Source organism: Sminthopsis crassicaudata, chromosome 2 (assembly GCF_048593235.1).
Source record: "Sminthopsis crassicaudata isolate SCR6 chromosome 2, ASM4859323v1, whole genome shotgun sequence".
NCBI classification, from domain to species: Eukaryota; Metazoa; Chordata; class Mammalia; order Dasyuromorphia; family Dasyuridae; genus Sminthopsis; species Sminthopsis crassicaudata.
In genome coordinates, this window is record NC_133618.1 from 676306499 (window position 1) to 676321571 (window position 15073).

General features: G+C 48.5%; 1 protein-coding gene across 2 annotated transcripts in view; it reads left to right on the top strand.

The window, feature by feature from the left end:
- The window catches only part of DOCK1 (dedicator of cytokinesis 1), a 465334-nt gene that overhangs the window by 389340 nt on the left and 60921 nt on the right, over positions 1-15073 (top strand). For both annotated transcript variants that reach the window (XM_074297159.1, XM_074297160.1), the window contains exons 32-33: positions 916-974; positions 8579-8727. In XM_074297159.1, coding sequence (XP_074153260.1) covers positions 916-974; positions 8579-8727 — 208 coding nt within the window. The remainder of the gene's footprint in view (positions 1-915; positions 975-8578; positions 8728-15073) is intronic.

The window sequence follows — 15073 nt, forward strand, 5'->3', positions numbered from 1 at the left end:
CAGCAAGCCGACCGAGATGCTTCCTTTGGCTCCAGCCACTGGAGGGACCCCCAGGGTGATGACTTCCGGGGGTCTCCCTGGCATGCAGAAGCGCTGCCCTCCAACAGTAGGAAGGCTCAGCTCCCAGGGCAGTGAAGTAAACAGGCCAGGTTCTTCGGCTCAGCTACCGAGCTCCGGCAGAATAGGACAAAATTTGCAAATTATTATTTTTAATATAATCAGGGTTTTGTTTCCTGAGGCAACAAGGTGGAGGTGGGGAGAGAAGAGCTGCTCACATGCTAATAAAGTTTGGATTTCTGAGGCATCAGATTCTGTTTACTTGTGCAACAAACACCTCTTCCTTTCCACTGGGAGGAGAATTAGGAATCATTTCTTTTGATCCACAAAACGCCCAGAATTATGGGGGGTGGGCAGTAGGCGTTCGGCCATCCCCCTATTGGACATAGACCAGAGCCCCTCGGGGACGGACTCAGGGACTCTGGTGTCTCATATTTGCCCACGGCATGCTCTGATGTAACGATGAACTGGGGGCTTCCGAGGTGGGGGGAGCCGTGGGCACAGGCTCCCTGCTCCCAGCGTGGGCAGAAAATACCCAGGCCCCACCGCTCTGAGCCTGGAGGTGGTAATGGCTCCTTCCCAGCCACAGGAGACCGGAGACTGATTCCTCTCAGCATCCACCCCCACATCCCCAGTCTGAAGGGAGGCCATGATGTAGTTGGTGGGAAGGAAAGGAGAGAGTCCCTGAGCTGGGGGAGTTTCTTTGCAACGCTCCCCACCCCCACCCCTTACCTTTCCCTCAAGCCAGGAAAAACCCGGTGCAGGCGGGCCCTGGGATGCAGCCGTTTCCAAAAGGCAGGTCCCCCTCCCCCCCTGTAATGCCAAGCGTGTGACCGTTCTTCTTATCCTGTTTTCCAGGTATGGGGACATGAGGAGGCAGATTGGCTTTGAGATCAGGGACATGTGGTACAACCTCGGTGAGTAGTCCCGGGACCCGCCGGGTCCTCGATGGTACCAGGTGGTTGCTGGATGGGTGAATGGGGGGGTGATGGGCGAACGCACTGCACAAACCACACTTGGTGGAGGACGTCTCTCCTGCGGCCGCTGGCTCGGGGCTGGAACGCTCGCCTCCTCAGCTTCAGGGCCCGGCCGCTGACTCTCCTCCAGGATTTCTCTCCGAGCCGGGGGCGACTCCTGTCCGAAGGCCCCGTGGCTCACAGCCGGGACTTCAGCCTCCTGGGTGGGAGCCCAGCGCCCGTAGTGTTCAGGGAGGCCCGAGTCCACCAGACTGACCTCTGGTCCTCTCCCCAGACCCAGGCTCTGCCCACCGTGTATATTGGGCCAGGCTGCTTTTAGGGCCTGAGTGTGGAAGCCACAATATTGAAAAGCTTCCGGGGCACATCCTGGGGTCAATCTGTCCGGATCGTGTTCACTTCTGGCCAAGCTGACGGCGTGGTTGCTAGAGCGCTGGGTCTCAAGGCAGGAAGCCCTGAGTTCAAATCTGGCTAGTTGTGCCATTTCCTTGTACTTGCTGTTGTTTCCTCATCTGTAAAATGGGACTAATAATAGCACCCTCCTCGTGAGGATCAAATGAGCTACCGAACAATTCCTGGAATATGGAAGTGCACAGAAATGTTCCTTGTTATTATCGTGGCCAACTGGGAGGGTAATCAGAAGGCACTTAGCTCAGGGCCTGACACACAGTAGGTGCTTAAAAAATGCCTTTTCCTCCCTGTCCTGCCCTGGAGGCCATTTGCTATGTTCTCTTCACCTAGGCGTAGGTTTATGCAGTAGAGCTACTGTTCTGTCCCCTCATCTTTCAGCTTTTGCTGAGCCAGCCCTCCAAAGACCAGAGCACTGGGAGGCAGGGAGGCTGGCCTCCGGTCCTCCCTCAGATACTCACTGCTCTGTGGCCCCCAGGAATATACGGACCCTCCCTTTGCCTCAGTTTCCTCACGTTTAAAACAAAAAGCTTAGACAGGATGGCTTCTTGCACTCTATACCGGGGGTCCTGTGACCCCCCCAGAATCCTGCCCTTGAACTTGGCTGTAGTGTCCTGTCTGACCCAAGTTCATGACCAACAAAAGGTGATTGCTGCATTTCCGGGCCCCTGGGCCCCCAGGACTTTGTCAGCCTCGGCACAAATAAAGGGCACGGGTCCTTGATGAGCTGGCCTTCTGACTGGCTCAGCAGCAGCATCCAGAAGCTCCTCCTGCTTCCAGCCTATTGTGAGTGACCCGCATGGTGTCGGCCGGCCCTTTCCCCTCCCTGGGACTCCTTTCATGTGCTACAAATGAGGGTGGGAGGAAAGCTCCCATGGTTCTTTCCAGCTCTGCGTCTGTGGGATTTTATGATTGATGGGTCATCTCTTCTCCAAACTCCTGAGATGAGTGAGAGGCCCATTAATGTTTAATTTTGTCCTATCTGTCTCCTCCTAAGTGGGGCTGGATTGGCCCATTTGTCATTTGCCTCAAAGGGCAGTTGGTGAAGCCAGCTAAGCGGGCTCTCTGCTGGGAAGGGGCACCTGCCTTTGCCGGAGCCCCTGGGGCCGGGCCTTCACATGGGGGCCAGCAGGACTCCGGCACCTCGGCCGGGACTGAGGCTCGTGGCCTCTCAGGCTTGCTCTTCTCTGGGCTGGAGGCCGGGCTCCAAAGGCTCAGAGAGCTGCCCCTCGCAGCTGGCTCCATCTGCCTGCCTGCGGAAAGCGACGGCCAGCCGTGGTTCCAGCCTCCGGACAGTGTTGTCCGGCTACTGTCCAGAGACGCCCCTGCCCCTTGTCTTCAGAACGTGCACCGGCCTCGTTTTAAAGTGAAAGCAAATTAACATCCTGAGAATTTTCCCCATCACAGGGGCGATATGTGTGTATATGTATGTGGGATAGGTGGGTAAATATAAATAGATAGGAAAATAGATGTAGATAGATAGATAGATAGACAGACAGACAGACGGATAGATAGATAGACGGATGGATGGACAGATGGATGGATGGATGGATGGATGGATGGATGGATGGATGGATGGACGGACAGACGGACGGACAGACAGACAGACAGACAGATAGATAGATAGATAGATAGACAGACAGACGGATAGATAGATAGATAGATAGATAGATAGACAGACAGACAGACAGACAGACAGACAGACAGACAGATAGATAGATAGATAGATAGATAGATAGATAGATAGATGGATGGATAGATGGATAGATTAGATAGAGAGAGAGGTAGATAAATGTAGATATAGAGAGATAAATATAAAGTACATATAGATAGATTTAGATATAGATAGGTAGATAAGTGTAGGTGGGCAGATATATACATAAATACATAGATATAGATAAATATGTAGATAGGTAGACAAATGTAGATAGATAAGTAGATAAGTATAGAGAGGGAGGGAGGGAGGGAGAGAGACAGAGAGACAGGGGGGCGGTGTATATATATATATATGTAAAACTAAAGACTCCCTAGAGTGGTTAAGGTAAGAAAAAGAGGGAGCACATGAGATTAGATCACAAACCAAGGCTGATAGCGTTACAGTACAGGCCGCATTCTCGTAGGTTCAGCCCCCTCAGAAAGTAAAGGAGATGCTGGGTCCGGGACCATCGGTGTTTTAGGGGTTCCTTGAGATGTGCAAGCTTTTTGTGGGGAGTGCTGGAGGTCCCAGGAGAATCCCTCCACTGGTGTCCATGATAACTATTCTTTCTGGGTCACCACGACCACCCCGACTCCAGCCTTCTGGAGACTCGCCTCTTCAAAGTTTGCTAGATAGCCTGGGACAGGCGATGACTGTCCGGAGAGGTTCTTCCAGAGCTTCCATGTCACTGGTCCAGGCTTAAAGGAGTCATTCTGTCACCTCTATATTAGATTAGGGATTGCTTTCAGACATTCGCTGGAGGGAAAAGAGGAGTGGATTCTATTCATGATGTCATCCATGGGACCATTGATATGGCTTCGTGCTGTAACTCACTCAGGCTTTCATGTATCTCATCTCCAAAATCAGAAGTTAGAACCTTTTTCCAATACTTGGCTCTCTGAACATCAGCTTTGGTGCTTCCAAGTTAGGATGAAGTCAAGAGATGGAGACTTCTGATTTGCCACCTAAAGGATGTCCCTAAAGTGGCAAATTTCTCATTTCTCCTTAGTTTCTAATCTGAATTAACCAAACGTTAAGGCTCCGAGCCCTGATGGGCACTAGAAGAAGTATCCCAGCTGCCAACTGGATGTTGCTAAAACACAGATCTGGGCCATGATTCTTCTCAAAAGCCGTCAGTGACTCCCTCTCACCTCCGGGATAAAATCCAAAATGGTGGAATATTTGGCCCAAGAACCACCTGCCAATCGGGCCTTTCCAGGCTCTCCCAGATGCCCCTTTTGTTCCCTAAAACTCCTAAAACTTATTTCTGTCCAAAATTTGACCAGGTAGAGAGAAGGAAGGAGATGAGAACACCCAGTTTCTCTATGTCTTCTAGTGGGCTCTGCTCAAAAGGGGGTGACTTAATGAATCTTTTGAGTCGAATTATGAAGCTAGAGACGCCCAAGTTCAAATGGAAGTAATTGCATGAAAAGTTCAGAAATTTAGGGATCCCGGTTAAAGAGGTCCTGCCAGAGGGGAAGAAAAACAGCCCTGAGTCCGGTTCCATGAAATCATAAACACGCTCCATCTTCAGCGCCAAAACTGACTGACTAAGTGTGGGCGCCTGGTTTGCAAGCCCTGGCCATCGACCCTGGGAAAGTGGAAGTGCGGATCTCATTGGCTGAGGGTAAACCAAGGCAGGCCCCAATAAGCCTCCCTGGCCTCTGCTCTCAGCCCCGTGGCCTCTGCTCAGAGCCCCAGAGCCTCTGCTCTCAGCCCCGTGGCCTCTGCTCGGAGCCCCGGAGCCCCTGCTCTCAGCCCCGTGGCCTCTGCTCGGAGCCCCGGAGCCCCTGCTCTCAGCCCCGTGGCCTCTGCTCGGAGCCCCGGAGCCCCTGCTCTCAGCCCCGTGGCCTCTGCTCGGAGCCCCGGAGCCCCTGCTCTCAGCCCCGTGGCCTCTGCTCGGAGCCCCGGAGCCTCTGCTCTCAGCCCCGTGGCCTCTGCTCGGAGCCCCGGAGCCCCTGCTCTCAGCCCCGTGGCCTCTGCTCGGAGCCCCGGAGCCTCTGCTCTCAGCCCCGTGGCCTCTGCTCGGAGCCCCGGAGCCTCTGCTCTCACCCCTGTGGCCTCTGCTCGGAGCCCCGGAGCCCCTGCCTGGCTCTCGGAATCACTGCAGAGACTGTCTCTAGAAACGAATGACGGCAGACCTCCACTTCCCCAGACGAACACAGCCTGTTTTCCTGTAACATGAGTATTTTCTAATGGACTTTGGCTGAGGAACAACCTGGTAAACTGATCCACCGGCAGTGCTGGAAAATGAAGACGTGAAGCTGGAAGATCGATCATCTTACAAAGTGGTCGCTCCCACCCCTGGCTCAGAACCTCCAGCCGAGTGCTCGAGGGGATTATTTTTGTCGAGTTTTCAGTTGTGGGCCTCTGGTGATAAATGTCCCGGGAGAAGTGGCCGGGAGCTTCCGCAGACGCCCTAGTGCCGGGGAGAAAATATTGCTTTCCCCCTTCTCGGCCTGTCACGTTTTGAATCTAAAAGGGGAAATCAAAGGCAACGGCTCTCCTGAAATAAAAAAATGTAGTTATTTACCTGGCTCTGCAGTGATTTATCAGAGCGCTGTCTGTTCTGCAGCAGCAGGAGAGCAGGCTCACCCAGAAGCCGCCTCGATTTACATTTTGTTCATTACAGCACAAGGGAGCCAATAAAATATATTGGATCGGGCCATAACAAATCCATGAGCAGAAAGATCTTTATCCGCAGAGTTATCGCAGAATGGGAGGCCGGGGGGGGGGGGGGGTCCTTCCAAATGAAGAATTCCACTCTAGTGCAGCATACATTAATTAGGCACCTACTGTATGCCGTGCCGGCGGGGAGGGGCAAGGTACAGGGAGGCCTCCGGGCTCTCAGCCTGGCAGGGTTTGGAGAGAGACCAGGCTCTGACTCTTGGAGGCTCCCCAGGCCTTGGCTATCTGACAGACAGTCAGTGGACAGTGACCCCTAGAAGCCCCTCCCAGCCGTAGGGACAGGATTCTGAGTCAGGACTATGGCCCCCTTTCTTGCTTGTGTGATCTGGGCCATCGAGTCCAGCCGGGCCCTGAACAAAAATCCCCTCTCCCGCAGCCCCAGCAGAGAGTTTCCATCTCTTCCGAAGGAGCCCGTTCTCCCCAGGGACATCGGACTTGGGTCTCTGCCGCCTTCCCCCCGCTCCGGCTCTGGGGCCAGTGGAGCAAAGCTGGTCTCTTGTGAGAGAGATCTCTCACAAGCTGATATCTCTGACAAGAGACCTTTCGGACACCTGAAGACCCGTCGGCGCTTCCTTCCTCCAGCACCCAGGCTTCTCTTCCTAAGTCCCGCAGCCGCTGGGCCTCAGTTTGCTCGTCCGTACCATCAGGGGAGTGGAACTAATAAGGTCTTAGGACCTTCTCGGCTCTCTCACTCTCTGGTTTTTGATGACAAAGCAGTTTGAAGAGGAAGCCCTTCCCCTTTGGGCTGAGGGAGGCTCGCACTGAACCCGGACGAGGGGACCGTGTCCCTGAGCCGAGCCTGGAAGGGAGAGGCAGGGGAGGCCAAACCTTCGTGTTTGGGACGGTTCATGGAGCAGTCTCGGTGCCTCCATCACCGGCCAGGGCTGCTTGAGCAAGGAGGGCAAGCCGGGCCCTTGGGGACACTGCTCCCCAGCAGGTCACCTTGTGGCAGGGTGTCCGGACGTGAAGAACCCATGAGTTTTCATCAACTTGAGGACGGGCACAGGCAGGGGCCCTGCACACTCCCCTGGCCTTGGGGAAGGGAGCCCTCCCTGTCTGTAGAAGTCATTTTGGTTCATGAATTATATAGAAGGGAAGGGGGATCCTCCGTTCAGCTGTTCCGGACTCTGCTTCTCCACCCTTCTGGATTGCCCCCAAGTGTGCACCACTCCTCTCTGACCCCTCACGGGGAATTCTGGCAGGGCCCCATTTCCTCTGCCTACAATAGGAGGGTGAGGAGGCCGCCTCTCATCCCACCTCCAGGCCTCCTTTCCTGCCTGGTCTGTGATCTCTTGGTGGCAGATGGCGAGCGCGGCCTCCCAGCCCCGGCTGCTGGCGAGTAACTCTCCATCACTCTCACCCTTTCCCGGAACCTCAGCTCTGACGCAGCCCGCCGGAAAAGCGCGTCCCAGAGCCTGAGCAAGGAGCGGTTTTAGAGCGGCCTTTGCCGTGTTCCAGCCCCGCAGCGATATTGAGTATCGAGGGGGGGGGGGGGGGGCGTCCAGCGGGGATGAGTCTGGTCACATCTCGTACTGGCCTCAGATAAAATATGAATGATTTCTAAAAAGCTGCAAATAGGATTTCAGGTCTAGTCAGGTTTCTCCCACTGAAGGTGGAAGTTTTAAATTTTCACCTGTGGAAAAATGGAGTCACAGAAGTGCGGTCCCTGATAATAGATAATGAGGTTTATCTGTCACTCTGGGGTTTGAGGATGGCCAAGTTGTGTTCCTGGTTATCCCGTGGAATTGTTTATTACCTAAATCACAAACAAAAATAAATCCTTCATTTTTGTCATTCTCTCTTAAGTTCCAATATTTCTTGGATAGCGTAATCAAAGAATATCCAAAAGAATCCACTTTAACAGCAGCGTTTATTATGCTCCATATGTTTCAAAGGAAATAAAATCGTTTTAAAATATAGCTAAAAAATTCCTTCCTCGGCTGGTGCCCTAAAGTTCAAAGAGAAAAAGATGAAAGCCAGAAAACTTGGGTTCTTTGCCCCTAGAAGGCTCTCTTCTCTGCTGCCGTGGGTCACTCTCGGGAAATCCTCAGGGATTCCAGCCAGTCTTGTCCGGCCAATGACAAGTTCTCCTCCAGCTCCGTTAGAAAACCTTTCTCCGCGCTTGTTATCTGACATTTTCTGGGATTAAATAAACTTGGCTTGGGGGAAGCTCCCTGCTTCTAGCTAAGGAACCTTAGGATGTACACGGGGAAAGGAAGACTAGGATAGAGGACAGAAGGGAGAAGTTGTTCCTTGCCTCCCAACCAGTTAATCCACCACCCCCAAGCCAAGTCCTCTATCCTATCCATATATATCTATCTGGATAGAGATATATCTATCTCTATCCAGAGACAGACTCTGCCCAAGGTCATCCAGGTAAGAGAGGGGGTAAGAGTTCAGGCTTCCCTCTGCCCTTGGCCTGGGCTAGGAGCGGAAAATGCAGAGACAAACCCTCTGGGGCCGAGCCCCGGGCCTCCTGCCTCTGCCTCCTCTGCCCTTTTCCCGTCCGGACTCACCTTCCTGTTTCTGAGTTTGTCCCACGGCCTCCTCAGTGGGTCTGATCCTTGAATAATAAAATGACTTCAGGGCTCACTCTAGCTCAGAAACATTGGTGAGAGCCTTTAAAAGTGGAGTGGAGCCCTGAGCCCTGAGCCCACGTAAACCCACGGCCTGCTTGTGCCCAAGGATGTTCTTCCTGGACCTCACAGCGAGGAGCCCCTCATTAACTCTCGGTCATTCGCCTCTGTGTTCCAAGGTCAGCACAAGATCAAGTTCATCCCGGAGATGGTGGGTCCGATCCTGGAGATGACCCTGATTCCGGAGACGGAGCTCCGCAAGGCGACCATCCCCATCTTCTTCGACATGATGCAGTGCGAGTTCCATTCGACCCGAAGCTTCCAAATGGTGAGAACCAAATATGGGTGGGCCACAGAGGCCAGGAAAAGGGAGGCCGGGATGGGCCAGCTCTGTCGTTAGTCCGGTTTGGGGAGGACCAGTGCAAAGGCTGGGAGGTGGGAAATGGCACATCCAAAGGAAGGCCCAGTAGGACAGCAAGGAGGCTGGGAAAGGAAGCAAGGTAACAGCCACTACCATTCTATCTCGTTGTAAGACTTGCATTGTCCTGACCTTTCCTGTGATCCTCACAAAAACTCTGGGACCGTTACTGTCCCCATTTTACAGCCGAGGAAACTGAGGCACACAGAGCTTGAGCAACTTGTGCAACATCCCAAAGCTAGTTAAGTGTCTGAGGCCAGATCTGAAGTAAGCACGTATTAAACACCTGCTGTGTACTAGGCACTGTCTAAGTTACAAGGAAAGTCAAAAGGCAGCTCCTTTCCTTGCAAGGCTCGCTCTGACACAGGGGAGGCGGCACACAAGCATGTATGAGCCCGATGGGCGCGGGAGAGCTGGGGACAATCAGTCCAGGGAACGCCCTGGCGCGAAGGGCATCAGGGAAGGCATTGATGTGAATTAAATCGAACCTAGCGTTGGGTCTGGCAGCCGTGAGGGAAATGACACTGCAAATGAAACCGCCTACATTTTACCCAACTAGGATTTTGAATTTAATCAAACAACTTCCTTGTTGTATAAGGCTAATTGCTGTGCTCCCGCTTATTAATATTCCTCCCAGAATCTGTCGTGTCAGCCCATTCCTAAGACTGGAGCTCTCTCGGAATTTGATGAGTGTGATTATCTCTGATCTTAAGTTAGCAAGACAGAAACTGAGAGGGGGCAGTGGTGATCAAGGCAAAAACGCAAGCAGCTATTAAGTGCCTACTGTTTGCTTAACGCTGAGACTACAAAGAAAGACAAAAACAGTCCTTGCCTTTAAAAGGCTCAAGGGAGGTGGTTGTGAGAATTAATAGAAGATATACACATGGTACGGGAAAAGTAAACTCAAAGGGAAAGGCAAACAGAAGGTTTTGTGTTTGATCCTGAAGGTTAGGGAGGAGGGGAGAATGCAGAGTAAAGATTTGCATCAGGTCTCCCAATTCAGGTATAATCTAAGATTTCCATTCTAGATGAGTGGGAGGGAGGTGGTGCCCTCATCAGCACATTAAATAGGGGCCGGAGTCAAGATGGCAGAATGCAGGCTTATAACTGCCGGGCTGCCTCCAAACCTCCCTACAAAATGACCACAGAAAATGCCAAACCGAATTCAATCAGAAAATTCAGCACAAAATCGTGGGAGTCATTATTGCAGACCGGGGCAGCTCCAGGAGACAGAAAAAGAGGTCTGCAGACCCCGGGGTAGGGGCTGCCCAGAAGGATCGTGTCCAGCTGAGAGGGCAGCAGCAGGAAGCCCGCCCGGTGCCAGGGAACCCCCGGGACTGAGCACAGGAGTGGTCCCAATTGGCACTTGGACAACCTGCTACCCAGCTATGGGGTGGAAAGGAGAGAGCAGGGGTTTCACCTAGGTAAGGAAGCGTACAGACCCAGAGGACAGACCTCTCCCTAGGGCACACGGCCTTTGAAGAACAGGCCTCCAGATCCAGGTATAGAAGCTCAGGTTCATGATCCACCTTATCCCCAGCCCCCAGTGCTCAACAGATCCCAGCTCAGAGTTCAGTCAAGTAAAGGCTAGAAAACAAACAATAAATGGGCATGGCCATAAAAGCTTCTCTGATGACCAGGAAGCTCAAGACACAAACTCAGAAAAAAGGCAGTGACTTGAAGACACAACAAAGACTCAAAGGAAATCAGATTGGGCTCAAGCCAAATAAGAATTCCTAAAAGAGCTTAAGAAAGAGATAAAAATAAAAGAGCAAAAATAAGATTTTAAAAATCAGAATGGTAGAGGGGAAATAGGAATAAGAAATGAGAACAGTGCAAGAAAATTAAGAGCTTGGTAAAAGAGGCACAAAAGTACTGAAGCAGTACTTATTAAATTAAAATTGGGTAAGGGGAAACTTATAAATCCATAAGACATCAAGAAGTAGTCAATAGATTCAAAAATGGAAGAAAATATGTAATATCTCCAAGGGGAAAAAGTCAATCTCATCTGGAAAATAGATTCAGAAGAGATAAATGAAAAAGCATTTACTCCTGAAAGGAGAGGAGAGGGAGAGACAGAGACACAATGAGACAGAAAGACACAGAGAGAGGGAGGGAAAGAGAAAGAGAAGTAGGGAGAGGGAGCGAGAATCCAAGAGTGCATCTGGATATCATATTTGAAGAAATGATAAAAGAAAATTGCCCAGATATATTAGAACCAAAGAGCAAAGTAGATATTGAGAGAATCTGCTGATCACATTTTGAAAGCAATTCCAAAATGAAAACTCTGAGGAATTTTACCATCAAAATACATAGCTCCCAGGTCAAGGAGGAAATACTGTGCACAGAAGGAAAAAAAGAATTCAGATTCTCCAGAGACACATTCAGATCACACAATACTTAGCAACTACCACTTTCAAGGAGCAAAGGGCTTAGAATCTGATATTCTGGAAGCCACCAAAAAAGAATTATAAACAAGTATAATTTCCCCCGAAAAACTGAGTGAAATTCTACAGGAGAGGAAATGGATATTTAATAAAATAGTGAACTTTCAAGTATTCCTAATGAAAAGATCATAGCTAAATAGCAAATTTGAGTGCAAACAGAAGACTCAAAGGAACCATACAAAGGAAAATACAAATGAAAAATCCAACGGGATTTAATAAGAATAAATTGTTTACATTCCTATATGAGAAGATGAGATATACAGATCTTAAGAACCTGATAGGTCAGTTAAAAGGCGTGGAATCTACTTATAAGTCATCTGTATGTTGGGGTGATCTCAGAAGAAGAATGGAAAGGTGAGAAAGAGAAATGCACTGGAGAAAGGGGTAAAGAAAAGGAAAGATGGAGGGGTCTTATATAAAAGGCATACAAGAAAGTTTTCACAATGGAAAGGATTATGGGAAGGGAGAGTGAGCAGTGCTGGAATCTTATTCTCATTTGAACTAATTCAAAGAGAAAAAGATATACACACCCAGAGCAGAGTATAGAAATTAATTTTTCTCAATAGAGAAATCAGAGAAGAAAGCAGTAACAGAAAAGGGTCATTGATTAGAGAAGAGTAGATTAAGGGGAACAATGGGGAGGGAGGGGGGTAAACAGGACCAGGATAAATGAAGAGACTAGGATACCCAGTTGGCAATCATAAGGATGAAAGTGAACAGAAGGAGCTCACCCTTAAAATGAAAGCAGATCACAAATGAATTAGAAACAAGAATCCAATAGTCTCTTGTCTGTGGGAGACACATTTGAAACAGAAGGTCACATATAGTGCTAACATAAGCGATGGGAGCACAATCTCTTTTTTCAGCTGAAGTAAAAAAGGAAAAGATACAATAGCAATCATTTCAGACAAAGCAAAAGTAAAAAGACTAAATTAAAAGAGATTCAAGAAAACTGCATTTTCCTGAGAGATAGAAAATGGATTAATGTCACGACTGAGCATTATGCATCAAATAACCTTAAGCAACTAAAATCTTAAGGGAAAGTTTGCAGGAGAAAATAGACAGTAAAACTATATTAGGCCTCCATTTACTCCTCTCAGAATTTGATGAATCTACCCATAATGTAAACAAAAAAGCATGAAGATAAATAGAATTTTAGAAAAATTAGATAGGAGAGACTTATGGAGAATATTTAATAAGAATAGAAAGAAATATACCAGGGGCAGCTAGGTGGCGCAGTGGACAGAGCACCAGCCCTGAATTCAGGAGGACTCGAGTTCAAATCTGGTCTTAGACACTTAACACTTCCTAGCTGTGTGACCCTGGGCAAGTCCCTTAACCCCAGCCTCAGGGAAAAAAAAAAGAAAGAAAGAAAGAATCTGCACACACAAAAAATCATATGTTAAGGCATAAAAAATGCAGAAAAGTAAAAGTGTTAAACATGCTCTTTTACGGCTATAATTTCGTGAAATTGACTTTCAAATGTCAATTGGAAATTAAATAATCCAATTTTAAAGAATCATGTGGATCAGAGAACAAATCATAGAAACAATAATTTCATTAAAGATAATGACAACAATGAGACAACGTACCAAAATTTGTGGGATGTAGCCAAACAGTACTTATGGCAAAATTTTTCTCTCTAAAAACTTATATCAGCTTTAAAAAAAAGAAAAAGAAAAAAAAAAAGAAAGAAAGAAAGAAAAAGCAGATCAGCAAATTGGGCTTGCAATTAACAAAACCTAGAACAATTAAAAATCTCCGATTAATAAAATTTAAAGTTGAATTTACAATTCCTTCTTATTTGAGATCTATGATCCTACCTGAAAACTCTTCCAATTTAGCTCAAAAATACAATTGAATACATTGTATGTACAAAGCACATGCTGAATGCTGAGAGGTATCATCCATATCCTGTTATCAGGATGCTTAAGCTCTAATTGAAAAGCACAAGCTAAGAATAAGTCTTTGACTCTCCTGAGCAAATTTTTGTACCTTTCTTTCCATTTTAGAAGAAAACTTTTTTTTTCTTTTCCTTTTTTTTTATTTTTCTTTTTTCCTTTTTCTGAGGCTGGGGTTAAGTGACTTGCCCAGGGTCACACAGCTAGGAAGTGTCTGAGACCAGATTTGAACTCGGGTCCTCCTGAATTCAGGGCTGGTGCTCTATCCACTGCGCCACCTAGCTGCCCCCTAGAAGAAAACAAAATTAAGCAACGCCCTCTGTGCCATTTGTGCTGGTAGGAACAACCCACAAAATTTCCTTTACATGTCGTCATCACATAGGTAATTTCATCTCATGTGCTAGGGTAAAAAAATGGTTCATTTCTCTTTTTATCATGACAAACATGTCAGCCCATAGGGTTTTTGCCTGTTATAGCATAGCTTGGCTTAGGCCCGTAAAATACACAGGCAATAAATATGACTTTTATGTGGCTGGAGAGAATAATTGGAAATAATTTTTTCCCCTAGATTTTGATTAGTTAGGGAGAGGACACCTGAACTGTTTAAAATCATACAGAACGGTACAGAAGTAATGACTGGTTGTTGAGCCATAGTTGTCTTAACCCAAGAAACTGAGATTTAACACAGTAGCCCTTCGCTGAAAGCACCGTGACATTTTCATTCAGCTGAAGTGTGCGGTGTGCCAGGATGTGGCAATGGCCCATTACGGTGGGAAGGACCAAGGCCTTCTGAGTGGCTCCTTCATTCCCTTTGGGCCTTTGGATTTTTAATGGGTCTTCGCCTTGTAAACAGACTCGGGACCCGTTCTATCCCTCCCGCTTTAGCTGGCAGCTGTCCTAAGAGAATCTCGGTAGAAATGGCAGGCTTGGCTTTCTGTGTCTCCATAACCGGAATTTCCTGGGCCGTGCTGGTGGAGCAGGGGGGGCGGGGCGGGGCCCCAGATGTATTCTCCCCAACTTCTTTCTGAGAATCTTTTTATTCTGCTGGGGGTGTGGAGGTCAGCCCTGGGAGGACGGCCACCTAGTAAGGAGTTTCTTTTTAAGGAATGGAGAGGCCTTCACTTTCTAGCATAGGAGCCTTTACCCTGAATAGCGGTCTGCTGTTTCACAGAGCTCCCAGAAATCCAGTTATCTAACTTTATTCTTCCATCTGAGAGGTTTTAGATTATCTTGACCTTCGCCATCAACATTCAGACCTGCGGGATCAGAGGTTAGAGTTCAGATTTCTTTTGAGCTTTATCCACCGGAGGCTATGCTGAGTCCGTTTCCATTTGGGTATCCATATAATACTATCTATGAGTCACAAAATACAGAACTGGAATGAATGTCAGTGACTGCCGTACTGGAAAAAAGGGGTCCCTCTGTGAAGGGCTTGGGAAGCTGTCATTCAGTCGTTCCTCATGAAGGGAGTCCCACTCTCTCTGGATGCCCCCCCCCCCTCCACTTTGGAATATATCTGACCATTAGGAAATTCTCCCTTTCCTCAAGTCTGTATGTGTGTTTTTGTAACATCCTCCATTGTGACTAGTTCTGTCTTTTGCGGTCAAATGTACCTAGCAGGTATCTTCCCTCTTCTATTTGGAAACCTTATGAATATGTAAAAGTAGTAATAATAGTTATCCCTTATATGGCATTTTAAGGCTTGCAAAGTATTTTTCACATTATTTAATCCTCACAACAGCCTTCTGAAGTAGGAGCAATTATTCTCAGCATTTCACAGATGAGAAAACTGAGGCAGATTGAGGTAAATTGGCCTCAGTCCAGCATCAGAACAATGTTTCCAGGGCTGCGGCCCTCAGAGCCCAGGCCGTGAGGAAGGGCTTCAGTACAGGGGAATTCCTCTTGTCG